The sequence below is a fragment of the Moschus berezovskii genome, chromosome 27 (assembly GCF_049115385.1).
Source record: "Moschus berezovskii isolate FMDL1 chromosome 27, NW_MosBer_1.0, whole genome shotgun sequence".
NCBI lineage: Eukaryota > Metazoa > Chordata > Mammalia > Artiodactyla > Moschidae > Moschus > Moschus berezovskii.
In genome coordinates, this window is record NC_142486.1 from 38,487,016 (window position 1) to 38,505,058 (window position 18,043).

General features: G+C 53.2%; 1 protein-coding gene across 8 annotated transcripts; it reads left to right on the top strand.

Moving 5' to 3' along the window:
• Positions 1–115: 115 nt before the first annotated feature.
• On the top strand, positions 116–17,438 carry ZNF500 (zinc finger protein 500). Of its 8 annotated transcripts, none has more exons than XM_088833313.1 (10): positions 219–343; positions 2,620–2,893; positions 6,248–6,463; positions 8,716–8,953; positions 9,543–10,046; positions 11,542–11,725; positions 11,919–11,986; positions 12,924–13,032; positions 14,640–14,753; positions 15,769–17,438. In XM_088833313.1, exons 4-10 carry the CDS (start codon positions 8,837–8,839, stop codon positions 16,392–16,394), a joined length of 1,722 nt encoding a protein of 573 aa, XP_088689439.1. In that variant the 5' UTR covers positions 219–343; positions 2,620–2,893; positions 6,248–6,463; positions 8,716–8,836; the 3' UTR covers positions 16,395–17,438. The 8 variants fall into 8 exon arrangements, with proteins under 8 accessions (XP_055265364.2, XP_055265371.2, XP_055265373.2 ...); XM_088833312.1 differs by having other exon boundaries at positions 220–343; positions 2,315–2,893; XM_088833314.1 differs by having other exon boundaries at positions 220–343; positions 2,315–2,893; positions 8,912–8,953.
• Positions 17,439–18,043: the final 605 nt, after the last annotated feature.

Genomic DNA, 18,043 nt, shown 5'->3' on the forward strand with positions numbered 1-18,043 from the left:
ATGTCCCTTCTCGCCCGCCCCTCACCGGGTCATCTCCAGGAAAAGACCCTTAAAGCAACACGACCCCGCGCCCGCCCGCAGGTAGCCCTCTCGGCATCTGCCCGAAGGGCGCCGCGCGGCGCACTCTGGGAAATGTAGTCTAGTTGTCTCCCCGATGCCGGCGTCCGCGACTTCCGCTTCCCGCGGGCACCAGCCTCTCGCGAGGCTTTGGGAAGGACGCGGGAGACTGCGGTTGTGGATTCGGTTTGCGTCTGAGTTGCTGCACTGGGCGCGCTGTCCTTCGCTGTGTCGCGAGGTACTGCCTCCCTTAGTTGTGCGCTGCGGCTCTTTCCCGGGCGAGGAGGTGAGTTCCGCGCGGTCGCAGCCGTTAGGGCAGAGGCGGGAGTCGAACCTGGAGTGCCTCCTCTTGCTGGTCTCTCTTGCCGGTGAGGTCCAGGCCGCGCCTCAGAGCGAATTCAGTCAGAGTCAAGGGTGGCAGACGAGTCAGGCCTCAGGTTGTCAGCGTTGTTATTTCGGGCTCCAGTGGCTTAGCCCGGGACTTATGAACTGGAGTTCTGGAATCAAAAATTTGTGTTCCAGTCTCATTGCTGTCACTTCACAACCATATTATCCTCCCCGGGCTCTATAAAAACTCGTGGAGCTTCAGGGTTATTATTATTAACGTATAAAATAGAGATACAGCACCTTTGGCGTTAGTAACTTAGGAACAAAAAGAGTAGGAATGGGTATTGCCCGGCGCTCAGAAATTGGTGGCCATTATTATTCTTGGGGGCGGGAGGAGAAGGGGACGACGGAGAATGAGATGGCTGGATGGCATCACCGACTCTGTGGACGTGGGTTTAAGTGAACTCCGGGAGTTGGTGATGGACAGGGAGGCCTGGCGTGCTGTGATTCATGGGGTCGCGGAGAGTCGGACACGACTGAGCGACTGAACTGAACTGATTATTCTATTGGGGAGAAGCAGCAGGCGAGGTTGGAAGTTGTTGGGGTCTTGAGGAGGGTGGGTCTTAACTCTGGAGGCCGTTGTCTCCCCGGCAGAGGGTAGGCAAAGGCACTTGGCATCTCTTTCAGAGGCCTAGCGTGAACAACTTCGGCCTTAGGAAAGGAGAGTCTCCAGAGGCCACTTTCTCCAAAGGTCACTTTTTTCTCCAAAGCAGCCTTCTCTGTCAGGGATAGGGAGGTGGGTTACTCTGGACCAGGTGGCAAAGGGTCTCTTCTTGACCAAACTCTACTTGGGCTCCTCTGAACTCTTCTCTGCTAGGCCCTGATTTCTGGGCTTCTGTGTTTATTTCTGCATTGTTTGCTTGTGGCCACTTTAGCCAGAACCACCCGCCTCCCCCAACTGAATGGGGTTCCTTATCATTCAGCATCCTCCAGGTGATGTCTCCTCACCATGACCCTCCTTCAGCAAGAAACCCTTCTTACCCCTTACATTTCCTTTTACTAATTTTCCATCCACTACCACCCCCCCACCTCAGTCCTCAGCCCTACACCTTGGCTGTAGGTTCCCACCTTTCCTTGTATTAGGAGTTGAACTTCATATCTCTCTCCATTGCAGTGTAATAGGGAAGAACCTTTGTAGTCTATTGCAGTCTAAAGGGATGTTGCCTATAAGCTTAAATTATCCATAACAGCCCATCTCTGGGAATGCTGCCTTCCAAGTAAGGAGCATTAAGCTCAGATACTTTTGTTTAGGGCTTCCCAGGCGACTCAGTGGTAAAAGAATCCCCACGTCAATGCAGGAGATGCAAGAGAGGCTGGTTCAATCCCTGGGTCAGGAAGATTCCCCTGGAGGAGGAAATGGCAACTCACTCTAGTATTCTTGCCCGAAAAATCTCATGGACAGAGGAGCCTGGCTGGCTACAGTCCCTGGGGTCACAGAGAGTTGGACATGACTGAGGACTAAACACACAGGCACCTTTGTTTAGCTCACTAGAAATATCCTTACCAGACCCACGTGTGAAAGACAGCAAGAAATTAACACATCCACTCCGGAGGCTGACCAGAACCAGGAAATGTTTGATTTTACACCCTCCCCTTTTAGTATAAAAGAAGCCTCAATTCTAACTAAGACAAGGTGGTTGTTCGGGACACAGTCTGCCATCTTCTTAGTCTGCTGGCTTTTCGAATCAAGTTGCTGTTCTTGCCCCAACAATTCGTCTCAATTTATTGGCCAGTTGTGTGACGAGCAGTACAAGCTTGGACTTGGTAACAGCAGTGGTCCCTAACAAGTGGCATCAATAATTTCTTTTCTTAGAAGTGGCTTAAGAAGCTCCATTCCTCAGCTGTGGCTCTCTGTCTGTCTCTCTCACAGACTGGCTTTCCTGTTTGTGGTTGGCTTCAGCCCGCAGCAGATTCTTGGAGGGAAGCTGGACATTTTACCTCTATTTCTCTTCCCTAGCTCTGGCCTCCTGCCCTTTTAAGAAAGCCTTTGGAGAAAATACTGAAGCCAAGGAGGTGCTGGCTTCCCTTCCTGAAATGGAGGCCAGATGAATGAGTGGTCCTTTGTCTGAATATTTTCTACCTGAAAGAGCAACTTCATTGCTCTTTCCCTTCCCCCTGGTGTGTTTTTCTGCAAAGCAGTATCATCACCTGCATCATTTTTTTGTCTGTGTATAGACTTACTTGTGGCTCAGATGGCAGGGAATCTGCCTGCAATGCAGGAGACACAGGTTCAATCCCTGGGTCAGAAAGAGCCCCTGGAGAAGGGAATGTGGCTGCCCATTCCAGTATTCTTGCCTAGAGAATTCTATTATCAGAGGAACCTGGCTGGCTTGCTACAGTCCATGGGATTGCAGAGTTGGACATGACTGAGCGACTAACACACACAGGCATACCTCGGAGATACTGCCAGTTTGGTTCCAGACCACCGCAAACAGGCTATCACCATAAGGTGAGTCACATAAATTTTTGGTTTTCCAGTGCATATAAAAGTCAGGTTTATATTATATTGTAGTCTATTAAGTATGCAATAGCGTATGTCTAAAAAATGTACATATCTTAATTTAGAAAAATATTGCTAAAAAATGCTACCATCATCTGACAATACAGGGCTTCCACAAACCTTCAATTTGTAAAAAACATAATATGTGCAAAGCACAATAAAGTGCAATAAAATGAAGTCTACCTATACATTTTTGTGCCAGAAACAGCCCAGAAATGTGTTAGTGGGTTTGGTTTATCTCACACAGGATTTAATCCCATTTTGAGTCTTCATTTAAACTTGGGAGTTTTCACCTAAAAATCCACATATTTAGATTCTGGGAAGTGACCAAATTGGCAGGCAGTGTTGGGCCTGCGTCTCCCACTGTTTCCTGTGGCCTTGTATCTGCTCCATCTGTCACATGGCACTGTTACGTTTCTTGTAGAGAGAAATTCTCCACACTCAAGTCACTCTCACACACAGTAATACAGAAGACAGACCAAGAGGGACACGTGTTTAAAGAAAAATGGGAGAGAGCACGTGTCTTTGTGGAAAGCAAGAATATTCCAGACTGTTTAGTATCTGGATCAAAAACCCATTTTTACCTTCCTCTCTGACCCTTGTGAGTATTTCAGCAGGTGACCCCAGGCCTGGAGTGGGTGATAGTCTGAGGGGGACTTTTGCCATTCCAGGGACTGGTGGTATTTGTGGTTTCTGTGTGTTATGGACTGAACTGTGACCCCCAGAACTCACACTGAAGCCCTAACATGACTGTATCTGGAGACAGGGTCTATAGGAGGTAATTAATATGAAAAGAAGAGAGACAGCACCGTTTCTTCTCACCAAGTGAGGGCACAGAGAGATGAGTGTTTCTTCCCACCAAGTGAAGGCACAGAGGAGGCACCATCCATGAGCTAGGAAGAGAGTCTTCACCAGGAACCGAATTTGTTGGCACCTTAATCTTGGACTTCCCGCCTCCAGAACTGTGAGATATAAATGTCTGTTGATTAAGCCCCCTGTCTCTGGTACTCTGTTATGGCAGCCCAGCAGACTCTAACACTGTTTTTCCCAAGAGAAGCATACGAATCATCACCCTGTCCTGAGCCACAGCTGAGCCAGTCTTGACAAGAGACTTTCCGTACTTGACTTTACATCTCCACGGGTGAGGATTTCCAAACACGCCTGGTGGTCCTTGAGCCCCTTCCTTCCTCCAGACTCCAGCCTTTCCCTGTGATGCCGCATCCTTCGCATCCTTCATGCTTTGCACACCTGTTGTCACTCACCTGCTTCTCGTTTAACTTGGTGACTTCAGGGAAAAGACAGATGGTTTCAAATGCTGGGTGGTTTGAGGTGTAAATGGTATCTTCTATTATAGTAAGTATCCTCTAGGTAATAGATACCATTAACCCCCATTTATATTATTGTCAGAATTAAGTTTTGTTTTGTTTTTTTAATTTATTATTTATTTTTGGCTGTGCTGGGTCTTTGTTGCTGGGCACAGGCTTTCTCTAGTTGGGGCGAGCAAGGGTTACTCTTTATTGCAGCTCAAGGGATTCTCATCACAGTGGCTTCTGTTACGGAGCACCAGCTCCAGGCATGTGGGTTTAGTAGTTGCAGCCCACAGGCTTAGTAACCTCATGGCATGTGGAATCTTAGCAGACCAAGTAGTGAACCTGTGTCCCCTGCATTGGCAGGCAAATTCTTAACCACTGGACCATCAGGGAAGTCCTGGAATCAAGTTTGTGATAAGGTTGGGCAAGAGTTCAGCGTCTAAAGAACAAATTCCACCCACTTACTTGATTTCTCAGCAAATAGTTACTGAGCCTCTACCATTAGTATATGCCAAGTAGATCTATTTAGTGTGTTGAGAAAACTAGAGGGGCTCTGCTTGGGCAGCTCAAAGGAGAATCTTGGGACAGGACTAGAGTCTTCCAAGAAACAGCTTGCATATTTACTCTGAGTCAAAGCTTCAATTACCTGGGTGGCATTCAAGTTTACCTTTACGAGAGTATTCTCAGGAGCAGAGTCTGAAGCATGCTTGCCCGAGTTTGTCTTGGCTCTTACACTTTCCTAGCTGTGTGGCCTTAGGCAGGGCTCTGCACCTCTCTGAGCCTCAGTTTATTTAACTAAAATGTGGGTCACAATGATGTTTACATGATTGTCATTGTGATGATTTAAGTAAGTAAAAACATGAGCTCCATGGACTTAGGAGGTACTTAAAAAACGTTAGCTTTTATTGTTAGCTTGCAAAGGCCTTAGAAAAAGTATAACAAAACACCAATTACATATCAGTTTTGGAAAACTGTGGTTCTCTGATGACTATATGATATAGTTTAGTTGAATTATGGACTGTAGCCTGCCAGGCTCCTATGTCCATGGAATTCTACAGACCAGAATACTGAAGTGGGTAGCTGTTCCCTTCTTCAGGGGATCCTCCCAGCCCAGGGATTGACCCCAGGTCTCCCGCATTGCAGGTGGATTCTTTACTGTTTGAGCCACCAGGGAAGCCCAAGAATCCTGGAGTGGGTAGCCTATCCCTTCTCCAGCGGATCTTCCTGACCCAGGAATCAAACTGGGGTCTCCTGCATTGCATGCAGATTCTTTACCATCTGAGCTACCAGGAAAGCCCATAAAAAAACACCCATCACATATCAAGTTTTATAAACTGTAGTTTTCTGATGACTCTGAGATGATTCAGTAGTATTAGCTAAACTGTTTGACTTGTACTGAATTGTTGGTCCTTAGTTATTTGGGCTTTGGGAAATTGCTACCACAGGTGACTGAGACTTACAGAGTGCTGGATCATAGACCACCTCTTCCCAGCCATAATTAAGTCGTAAGAGTAAGTGTGAGCTGAACCAATGCCCAGTATGTGATTATGGATTGTGATGTGATTATGGATTGTGTGCCATCCGTCTGAAGACGATCTTCCCGTCTGTCTTCAGAGAAGGACATGTGTGTATCTCTCAGTTGTTGGCCTGCTTCCACGAGTGTGAGGCTGCCATTTTATTTATTTATTTTTAATATTTATTTATTTGGCTGTGCAGGGTCGTGCTAGGTGTGGCATGTGGGATCTAGTTCCCCCACCAGGATTTGCACCCAGGCCCCCTGCATTGGGAGGGCAGAGTCTTAGCCACTGCACCACAAGAGAAGTCCTGTGGCTCCCATTTTAAGTCAAACTGTTTTGTAAATGCTACAAAAACAAGCAACATTTATAAGTATAAATAGTTATACGTGATTATAAATACATGTACAGCAATAAATACTTTTCCTTCATATTCTACACCGTGCTTGGCACTTTAATGAATTGTGAACCTCTTACAGGAACACCACAGCCCCAGACATCTGAGATCCACAAATCTGGAGGCCTGCAGGCTTTATGCCAGTATGGTTGCAGGTTGTGAGCTGGTGTTTGTGGAGCATCTGTTACATGCTAGACATCATCAGAGGGCCTTTACTAGCTCTGACTCATCAAAGCCCATCTGTCAGCTCTCAGAAGCTGGAGCTGTGACAATCCCCATTTTACAGATGTGATAAAAGGTAAGGCTTACCCAGTTACTAAGTGGTTAGAGCCAGGATCTGAAGCACTGGTTTGGGTGTGTGTCGGTGTAGGTCCAAATTCATACTAGTGTGCATTGGTTATGGAGTGAATGTGTGTCCCCCTCAATATAGATTTAAGAAGGAAACCCTGGGCAAAGTAGAAATGTATCCTTTAAAACTCCGTTGGCTGCAGTCACTGAAAACTGCCCAGAGAGGAGGACTGTCAGTCAGGCCGTGGTCACCACGTGGACTTTGCTGACTTGTGTGTATCTGGCCCCGAGGAGATGATACCAGACACAAGGCCAGGGCCCCGCAGCCAAGCAGGAGGCCGTTAGAAACTGGCAGGTGTGGGGCAACTTTGAGCATGGTGGTGTCCCCACCCCTGACTGCCCCTCCATACAGAGCCCAGCATGTCTCTTTTCTTTTGCTCCTTTTCCCTTTTGTTTCTTCTTCCTCCCCCGCTACATACCTCTGTGACTTGTTCACATTTCCCCTTTCCGCTCCCCACTGAGGCTGACAGAATGGCAGGCTGCTTGTGCTCAGCCTGAGTGCTAGTGTTCTGGACCATCCCACACCGTGGTTCTGGTTCCCTCCAAGAGCCTGGCTTTCCTGACCAGCAGCCCAAGACTGTAAGGGGAAAACGAAACACATGTGGGCCTGCCTTGCTTGAAGCCCTACCACAAGGCTGCCCTGAAATCTGGTGTCTTCCCTTAAAGATGCCTCCCACTACGCAGGGGTGGTCCCCAGAAGTCAGGGGGTGGGCAGCCCAGCGTCTTTTGTTCTGCCTGTGTGCTCACAAGAAGAAATGGATGTTGGCTGTAGGGGGGGAAGTGGAATGTGAGTGAGAATGGAGAGTGAACTGAGACGTGGATGGGAAGAAGGAAGCCAGTGGGAGGTGCTAGGCCTGGGATGCCAGTGCTGAAGGACTCAGAGTCGTCTGGTGGTTAGTCAGTGATTTTATGGAGCTCTTACTACTCACTGCCAGGCACACAAGCCTCACCATGATCCTCTACCTGCTCAGAGCTCCCTACCTGCCTACACGTCCCTCCTCCAAGCTCCTCAGGGACACCAAGGACTGACTGTCCAGTTCACCTCCTGTTCATGGTGCCTGCTTGGGTCAGAGCAGAGCCCAACAAATACATATTTGTTGATCAAATTAACAAATGAAATAAGCAGTTGATAACCAAGATGCACCAAACAAGTAATTTTGTCAGTCTTCATCTTCCAGCCTCTAAAATTGGAGTTGAACTAAGATACCAGAGTTCCAGCCTCATCCCAGCTCTGCACCTACTGGTTGTGTGTGTCTTTGGGCAGGTCATTGAACCTCTGCACCTGTTTTATTGCTGTTTAGTTGCTAAGTTGGCTGAGTTGTGTCCAACTCTTTGGCGACCCCATGGACTGTAGCCCTCCAGGCTCCTCTGTCCGTGGGACTTCCCAGGCAAGAATATTGGAGTGGGTTCCCATTTCCTCCTCCAGGGGATCTTCCCGACCCAGGGATCGGACCCAGGGATCGAACCCAGGTCCCTTGCATTGCAGCACGTTCTTTACCATCTGAGCCACCAGGGAAGCCCTGCACCTGTTTACTGAGCTTATAAAACAGGGATAATAAAACCTCCTTTGTGTCAAAGAGGAGCCGATTTAATAATTACAAAGCGTTTAGAACAGAGCCTGGCACATACATAGCAGTATGTATGTAAAACAGTAAATTTCCGGGGCCCCCTCCGTCTTGGAACGTTCTCAGGCCAGTGGCGGGGGGCCGGGAGTGGTAGAACGGAAGCTGGGAGAATGGCCGAGTAGCTGGGTAGCCTCTGTAGCACTCACACATGCGCACTGAAGGTGCAGGGCTAGTGTCGCCTACAGTGCCTACTGGAGTGGGTAACCTATCCCTCTCCAGTGGACCCAGGAACCCCGGGTCCCCCGCAGTGCAGGCGGATTCTTGACCTGCGGAACGGCCAGGGAAGCCCACAGCGCCTCCTTTCTAACCAAGGGCGTGGCTTAGCCGAGGGAGGACTACGTTACCCACAGTGCATCCCGCGGAGCCTCGGTTAAGTTCAGTCGTGTCCGACTCTGCGACCCCGTGGACAGCAGCCCGCCAGGCTTCTCTGAACTGAGCGGGTCACACCTCGCAGAGTAGAGTCACTCCATAGTTCGTTTCTTTGCTTGAAAGTCGGTTCAGCCAATAGTGAAAGGGCTGCGTTACCGAAGATACCTCCCGTTGGCCCGCCCACCAAGGCCCTTTTCGCATTCAACAGCGGCTTAAACGTGCGAGGACTACGTTACCCAGAATGCTTCCCGTGGGCGTCCCTCGCGGCCTTGCTCTCCAGCTCAACGCGCGGCTCAGCCAATGGTCGCTTCCGAGCGTCCGGGTCTGAGATGCAGATACTGGTCCTCGTTTCTGGACCGCTTAGACCTCCGTACCCACTGTCTCGCTCCGGTTCCACCCCGCAGCACCGGCTCGCCACGAGCTCCCCACGAGTCGCAGCGCTTTCGGTGAGTGGGGACGCAGGGTCTCCGCTGGAGCTTCTGTCCGCGGAGTTTGAGGGAGCGTGGTTTGTGTTCGGCCTCGATCCTAGCTGTCTGTCTTGCTGAAGGGGCGAGACGGGAAAGCAGGTCGGCCAGGGAGTCCTGACCCTGTCAAGACACTGGAGGGAGAGAGGCTGTGGTGGGGCTCGTGGAACCCGAAATCCGGGTTCAGGTTGGGTTAGAATCTAAGCCCTGGGCAGAGAGGTCCTAGATTCTCTTTATAATTTCAAGGGACCGCGTCCAAAAATGGCAAACTGAAAAGGAAAACAGCGTCTCTCAAATTTTGACCGCGTTCCAGGCTCTGTGCTAAAGCAAACCCTTTTAAAACATCTTTAGTTCTCTCAGCAACCTCCTCTTTCACTTGAGAAACTGAGGCCCAAAGATTAAGAAATTCTGGGAATTACGGGGTTAGCAGTGAAGACAGGTTGATCTACTTTAACTGTTTCTTTTGCCAATAAGGGAGAGTTGGCCCTGGGGCCAGAGCAGGGGCTTATGGGTGCAGACGCTTATCCAGCCCCTGTGCTGCACCCCATATGAGTTTACTGTCTCTCCACAGAGCCCTGAAAACATCTTTCGCAGTGTCTGGCCAGAGGTGCAGGGAGAGACAGGCGTTATCCCCAGGCCGGAGAAAGGGCAAAGGCTGCCAGGAGCAATGGCGACTTCTCCCGGCCCCCAGCCTCTGGCCCCGCTGGAGCAGGATGAGGGTGATATCCTCGTCGTGAAGGTGGAAGATGACTACTGCTGGGAAGAGGGGCCGTCCCTGGAGGCGGAAGACCCCAGCCCTGAGACCTTCCGCCAGCTCTTCCGGCTGTTCTGCTACCAGGAGGCGGCGGGACCGCGGGAGGCCCTGAGCCGCCTCTGGGAGCTCTGCTGCCGCTGGCTGCGGCCCGAGCTGCGCACCAAGGAGCAGATCCTGGAGCTGCTGGTGCTGGAGCAGTTCCTGACGGTGCTGCCGGGGGAAATCCAGGCCCGGGTGCGGGAGCAGCAGCCAGAGAGTGGTGAGGAGGCCGTGGTCCTCGTGGAAGGGCTGCAGCGGGAGCCCAGGAAGCAGAGGCCGCGGGTGAGGTGGGGGGCATTTGGGCCCTGAGGTGAGGAATCGGGGCCCTGCTCCTGAGGTCTGCATTTGTAGGTTCCGTGGGCTCTGGGCTGACACTGAAGAAGGTAGCTGCAGAGTTTTCCAGCCTTGGATAGTGTGTGTGCATCTATTGTTTAACTGCTATAGCCCCAGTCTCCCTTTCTGAGCTGTATAGTTTGGTTCCTTAACAGCATCCCAACATACAGAGGTTTTGATGGGAAGGAGGCTGGAGACCCTCTGAGACTGGACCTTGAGAGTTGAAAAGATTCCCAAAGAGGGAGGAGCCCTGGGAAGAAAGACCAGGTGCTGATGGGTGCCCTGGTTGGAGCCCCAGTCTCTCCAGAGCTGTACCATTCAATACAGTAGCTGCCATGTGTGGTTTTCCTTTTAATTATAATTAAATAAAATGTAAAATAAATTCGTAGATCGTACTTTACCACCTTCCAGAGGCTCAGCCGTCACATGTGGCCAAGTGCTACTTGTTGGACAAGGACAGCACAGATATGGGACACTTCCATCACCATGGAACACTCCAGAGAGCACCACTCTGGAGCACTCTCCTCCTCCTCCGCAAATCTGGGGAGTAGAGGGGAATCTCTTACAAATCTTTTCTGCTTGGGTCAGACTAGTATCTTCTGACTAGATACTTGGCAAACTCTGCAGGTCACCTTTCTTCCCGAGGCAGTGCCATTGGCTGCACACTGCTGTTCTTTTGTATCTGTCGATAGAGAGCAGCACCACCAAAATAAAAAACAAAAAACCCTGACCACAAGGTGAGTCGAATGCAGTAAGCAAATCCTGCCTTGAGATGGTTAGCAGGAATCAGGAGCCCTTCTCAGACCCCTGCCAGCCTGGGCACTTGGGGTCCCTGCCACGGGCTTTCCGCAGCCACTGTGCACTGTCACTCCTGGGTGACAGAGCTGTGAGATGTTAAGCCTGGGACAGGGCCCCTGGCACTGGTTTCACAGTTTCCCAGAGACGTCTCTTGTCCTTGGTACAGTTACGGAGGTCAGTGCACTCAGACCCAAGTTCGTCTGATTCACCTTTCCTGGAATTAGGAGGTAGATGGTTCCAGAGGGCCTGGAGATGACCTTTAGAAGTGGAACAAGTACAGTAACTCAGACTTCCAAGACAAAAGCTGATTCGGGGCTTCCTGGCTCAGTCCTTTTGGGAACACTCTTGGAAGGGAGGAAGGGTGAGAGTGTGATACGGTGTGATGGAGCAAGATGCAGGGTTTCAGGAGTGGAGCAGGCCTCCTCTTCCCCAGCTTGGAAGCCTGACCTCCTCCCTGGTCACTGGCCTTCTCCCTGGGGGCTGGCTGAAGGGCGGCACGTGGATGGTTGCAGAGGCTGTCAGACTGAACAAGGCGGCCCGGTGGTGAGGCAGAGCCTGGGACCAGGGTGCCCACGATAAGGGGTGGGGCACCTGTGGGCACCCCCGGCCTTCTGGGAGCTGGCGGGCAGATCTCTGTCTGTTGTAGGATCCAGAGTTGCTCCCTGACGACGCTCTGTCCCATGGGACAGGGGAGTGGTTCACAAAGCACCAGGTGGAAGCCCAGCCAGTGGAGCTGTCCCTGGGGGAAGGGGCTCAGCACTCCAGCCAGCCGCCCCGAGCCCAGCTGAGCCACAGGACAAGAGCAGGCCCCTCGCTCTGGCCAAAGAGGGGTGAGTAGCTGCCCCTCTCAAGGAAAGCAGAGCCCTGAACCCAGGAAGGGAAAGGGGAAGGAGTGTGGCTGCTCAGACCTGCATGCCTGTGGGGTGCGCGGGTACCCTGCAGGTGAGTGTCCATGAGGGATAGCTGGACCTGTCCCGCCTTCATTGCTGTGGCCACGGGTGGGTGATTGTACTCTTTCCCCAGGCCCCGCAGCTTCACGACATCAGGAGACAGCAGCCCTGGCCACATCCTTCCTTTCAGCCTGGTCCCAGGTGAGCAACTTCCCACTCTGCAGCATCCCCACGCATCCCACGCCCTTGTTACAGGCACACTTGTCTCAAGCGGTCAGGTCTGTGGGTTTCTGAGGTGGACCTTCACCCCCTGGGAAGTCTTACCTGATCTCAGATGCCACCTGAGTGTCAGGTGTGTGCTGGAGGATTCTGTGGTCCCAGTGGTAAGCTCAGGCAACCGTTTCAAACCCAGCTGTATGTTAAAATCTAGAATCAGGGTAGAATTAGACAATTTTCCCCCAGACCTGGCCTGGAATCCTAATCTTTCTGTTGAGGTATAATTCATATACCATGCAGTTCACCCATTTAAAGTATACAGTGTTTAGTATATTTACACAATCAAATTTTAGAACGTTTTAATCACCTCCCCAAAATACCCTCCACCCGTTAGCAGTCCTCCCCATTTCCTTTCCCTTAGCCCCCTGGCAGCCACCAGTCTTTCTGCCTCTGTGCATTTGCCTCTTCTGGATATTGTTGGCTTGGGTGTTAATTGTGCTCCCAGGTAACTCTGGTGCTAGACTTGGGTACCACTGGCCTAGAGGCATCTAAAGTCCCCAGGTCACCCCATTTGGGTCCCGGGGCTGGCTTGTGAACCCGAAAAGTGTCGGCTCCGGTGGGTGAGATCTCAGCAGATGCAGCTGCTCCCCGCAGCACATTTGTTCGTGGTCCCTGGCCCTGCAGCACTGGCATGGAGCTCAGTGGTGACAGTGTCCTGAAGAGCAGGGTCCAGCCGCGCCTGAGCTGAGCTTCGGAGGAGGGGTTGGATGACAGCGTGTGGGGAGGGAGAGGGTGGGAAGGGAAGAAGGCGGGGGAAGCAGGACCTTCCGTCATCACATGAGAGGAGGGGATGGGTGAGCCCACCAGGCTGGCCCCGCCTGCAGGAGCAGGGGCATTGGCTCAGCAAGCTGCGTTCCCGCAGGTGCCGGTGACCTTGGAGGACGTGGCAGTGTACCTGTCCCAGGAGGAATGGGGCTGCCTGGACTTGGCTCAGCAGGACCACAGCTGTGACGTGCTGCTGGAGGATGCAGGTGCTGTGGGGAGGTGCTGTCAGACGCCGCGCTGTGTCCCAGAGTGCGCGAGTCTCTGGGAGGGTACCGCTTCCTTTGGGCTTGCTGAGGGTGTGTGTTGGTCTCCAGGACCCGAGGCCCCTGGCCTCCTCCTTGTTCAGCACTTTCCCTGGCTCCCCCCACCTTTAGGAGCCGCTCCAGCAGTTCTCAAACTTTAGTGGCCTGAAGAATCCCTGGGGAGGATGTTAACAGTAGGAACTTGTGGGCCTTGTGCCCAGGGATGGCTGAGTGAGTCGGGGTTGTTCCCTGGCGAGTCTGCTAAGCAGCAGCTGCATGCAGCCTGCACTTCCAGGGTCACCAGGTGTCCTGTTGATGCCCCGCCTGCACTGAGGGCAGTGTGGTACTTGCCCCGTCTCAGGCAGATGCCCAGGGCTGTCCTGGGTGCCTTCTTTTCCTCCTCCACAGCACGGTTGTCTGGTGTCAGTTCAGCCTCTGTGCTCCCCTTGGCCCCTGTGGGCAGGGCTTCTCTTGGCCAGGCCCTGGCCGTCCACGGCCTCTCCTCCTCACCCCGTGCTGTCCCTTCTCAGCTTGTCCTGCTGCTCTTGACACTTGTTCTCTTCCTGAGATGTTTTCTAAGGGAGTTGAGACCCTGCTTTGTATCAGTTCGAGTTCTCCAGAGAGAAAGAACTATTAGGATGTGTGTGTGTGGAGAGATTTATTTTAAGGAATTGGCTCTCATGATTGTGGTGGCTGGCAAGTCTGAAATTTGTACAGCAAGCCAGCTGGCTGGAAACCCAGGCAGGACTTCTAGGCTGCTGCCTGGAGGCAGAATTTCTTCTCCAGGAAACCTCAAGTTTTGCTCTTGAGGCCTTCAACTGATTTGGTGGGGCCCGCCCTCAGTGTGGAGGGTAATCTGCTCTATTTATAGTCATCTGATTGTAGATGTTAATTATATCTACAACATAATTTCCACAGCAACATCTAGACTTGTATTTAGGGAATTCTCTGGTGGCCACTGTGGTTAGGGGTCTGTACTTTCACTGCCAAGAGTGTAAATTCAATCCCTGGTTGGGGAACTAAGATCCTGCAAACCACGTGGCCAGGGGGAATAAAAGTCTGTTATATAACCAGACAGTGACACCGTAGCCTGGCCAGGTTAGCACAGAAAATTGATGATCACATACTTTCATTTATATTCTCACTCTTTCCAAGCTAAGTGTGTACACAGTAAGGAAAGATGAAACTTGTCCGTTGCCGAGCATGCTGGCTTGCTGGGCGTGCAGTGTTGCTGCCCCACCTCTCTGTGCCCTCTGCTGTGTCTGCCTCCTGTGCGTGTTGTAACTCTTGGCTCTTTCTACTTGGTTATGGTGAGACCCTGACACCTCAGGGCACCTGGTTCCCCTCCCAGAGCCAGGGAGAGCCGTGGGCCCTGTTTCCTCACTCATTTCCTCCTCTTCGAGCAGCCAGTCTGCACAGAAGCAGAGCACCTCCCTCTCTGTCTTCTGAGGCATTGAGCTTGTCCGCAGGTCCTCCGTATGCCCCTTTGCCCTCACGAGGAGGGGGTTGTTGCAGTCCTGTGTTCCGTCTCGGCCACACTCACATCCTCTCTTCTCTTTCCCCACGAGCAGGACTGCCCGCTCTCGGGCCCTGTCTGACCACCCTGCAGGGGAGAGCAGAAGGCCCGCGGGACCCAGCGCCAGCAGCCTCGGGGCCAAGGGAGGTCTCTGGTGGAGCCAGTTCAGGTAAGGCGTCTGCGAGGAGATGGCATCCCAGGTGAAAATCTCCCTTCTCCTGGGCTGAGACCTTGGTGACTGTCTGTGGGCTTCAAGCGCAAGGGCTGAAAGCAAGTGTTGGCAGCTTTTTCCACAAAGGGCCAGAAGTAAACAGGTTCTAGGGACCGTTCAGTCTTCTTGCCATCGATGCCTCAAATCCGCCGTCCTGGTGCAAAAGCAGCCACAGATGGCACGAAAAGACACAGGTGTGTGTGTGAAACTTCGCTTGCAAAGACAGACTGAGCCCCACCTGAAGGGAAGGCGAGGGAAGACAGGGGCTTTAGGGGCTCGAGAGGCACGCCCTCAGGGTTGCAGGAGAGAGTCCTACCAGTTCAGCCAGGACAGTGTGCTGCATGCAGGTGCAACGGGGAGCCTGGTCCCAAGGAAGACATGAGGGGCCGAGTGTCGCCTGGCCAGCAGAGCTAGCTCACTCTCCGGGGCCTGCACTGTGGGTGGAATTTCACAGTCACGTGGTCACTCAGTGTGACTGTCTGAGGAGCTGCCAGACTCAGTTCTCTGTAAAAGCTCTCCCCAAAGGCCAGGGCGGTGGTTCTGTCATGTCTCAGTTGTACAGACGAGGTGAACGTGAGCTTGAGCCCATGTTTGGCTTCCCTGATGAGCCAGTGTGGAGACAGGAGGGGCCCAGGTCGGGGTAGGGGGGCGGATGTTTCTCGGAGGGCCTGTCCCTCCCCTGTGGAGTTGTGGGCTTCCGCGTCCTCAAGTGTGGATGGGACCATCACAGCCCCACCTCACAGGCCTTGATGAGTCACTGTGTGCTTCTGAGGGTCTGCCCTAGATTTTAGTTCCTGGAATCAAGCTCTGAGTGATGTGTGCCCAAGCAAGGTGTGGAAAGGGGACTTGAAGACACTGCTTTGCATCATCCACGTCACATGGGCCGCCCCACCCCTGCCCGCGTTCTCTGAGCATCCCTGTCCCTCTTCCCCTCCCCATGGAGCCCTCAGCCGCTGTGTTCTCTCTGTCTCAGAGCGTGGGAGGCAATTGGAGGATGGAGAGGACGCCAGGGAGGATGCGTCGCTGAGCACAGGGTGGGCCCAGGTGCTCCCAGATCTGGATCCAGGGCCCGGCCAGACCAGAGACCAGCAGCCTCAGGACAGAGCGGGGCCCCTCGGGGTCCGGAAGCCACACACGTGCCCCGAGTGTGGCAAGGCCTTCCGCAAGACGTCGCATCTGACCAAGCACCACCGCACGCACACGGGCGAGCGGCCCTACCAGTGTCAGGTATGCGGGAAGCGCTTCGGCGACCGGTCCAACTGCAGCACGCACCAGCGGGTGCACACGGGCGAGAAGCCCTACGTCTGCACCGAGTGCGGCAAGCGCTTCAGCCAGAGCTCCAGCCTGGTCATCCACCGCAGGACGCACACGGGCGAGCGGCCCTACCAGTGCCAGCTGTGCGGGAAACGCTTCAACAACAGCTCGCACTTCAGCGCACACCGCAGGACGCACACGGGCGAGAAGCCCCACACCTGCCCGGCCTGCGGCAGGGGCTTCCGCCGGGGCACCGACCTCCGCAAGCACCAGCGCACACACGGCGGGGAGCAGCCGCCCTGCAGACCCCCAGGGCTCCAGGACATGCCCGGGACCTGGGCCTGATCATTCGGGGAGCTGCAGGATCATTTCAGTCCCAGAGTCAGCTCCCCCATCTCCTGGCGTCTTCAGACTCTGTTCCCGTGGGCCAAGTATGAGCAGGAAGCCAGGCCCTGCAGGTGGATCAGGGTCCGGGGCGCCCATGAAGGACGCACACTTCACTGCAGCGGGAATTCTCAGGTCAGGGGCCAGAGTCTGAAGTCAAGGTGCCTGCGGGCAGCTCCTTCAGGAGGCTTGGGTGGGGTCCATCCCGCGCTCTCCTGGCTCCTGGGAGCCTTTGGGCTTGTGGCCACTGGGCTCTGCCACTGCCTCCCCAGCCCCTTCTGTGTGTCTCCACGTGTGCTCCTGTCTTGTAAGGACACCGTCATTGGATTTAGGGCACACTCAGTCCAGAATGACCTCATCTTAGCTCGTTACATCTGCAAGGACCTGTTTCCAAGTGGGGTCCCCTGTAAGGCTCTGACTGTTGACTTGGGGGACACCCTTCAGCCCCCTTTGGGGGAAGCCTTGATGACTGCGGCTGCTTGCAGCTTTACATGTCCCTGTCCTCCCAGGGTTGCTCTTTCCTTCCCCCAACCTCACCACACTTGCCAGGTGTAGCCTGTGGGGGTTCCCCTCGCAGATCCACGGCTGTTCTGTTGGAAGGACGGCTGGTGCGGGAATGCTTCCCTGAGACCCTTCCTTCCAACCTCCCCCGCCTGCCGGGAAGCCGGGGGGTTTCCCCAGGAGAGGTGCCAGGGCTGCCATTGCTCCGGCCCAGGTGGCCATGTCCCAGGATGCAGGCTGGCCTTGGTTGCCCCACTTCGTCTTTCTGTTGTGGTCATGCCTCTGATTGGTTCCCCTCTGTGGCCTCACGCGTGACCGGGTAGCACAATAAGAGGCTTTGTTTGCTGTCATCATGAGTGAAGTGGTGGGGCAGCCCTGAAACCGCTGGCTTTCAGAATGTGCCATCCAGTTACTAGACATACTGTTATTTTTCCACATTCCCCGGGTGTGTGAGCTGCTCTGCTCTGTTCCCTTAATAAATAGCGTCTGTCAGTCGTCCTGGCACCTGTGCTCTGTCCTGCGTGTTCTATGGAGACTGGCGCCACCCAGTTTAGGGATGGCTTCTTCCTTCTGGGCCAGCTTGTTGGGCACGTAGTGTCTACCCAGATCCAGCCACATCAGTGTCACCAACGGCCCACTCACCTGCCCCCCCAGACTCACTTCTCACATCCCGTCTGCTGCTGGAGGTAGCTGCCCTCTGCCAGGCCTGAGAGCTGGGCAAGTCCAGTGCCTGTTCCCTGACATTCTCTGTCCTGTAACAGGACTCCACGTTCTCCCGTTCTAGATGGAATCGTAGATCTGAGAGCTTGAAGCACCTTATCCAAGGGACAGGACCCACTCTCAACCCTCACCCTCCTGGCCTGCTGCTTCAACAGTTAGCAGAGTTGAACTTGGGACAAAGATTTTGTTTTCTGTCACTGTTAGGGAAACATCTTGAGTGAACTTACTGCCATTAAAAAGGGTAGAGAGAGTAGGGGAAATGGAATTTTAAAAATAGCCATTGCAGGACTTCCCTGGAAGTCTAGTGGTTAAGACTGCATGCTTTCACTACAGGGGGCATAGGTTTGATCCCTGGCTGGGGAACCAAGATTCTGCTTGCTGCACGGTCT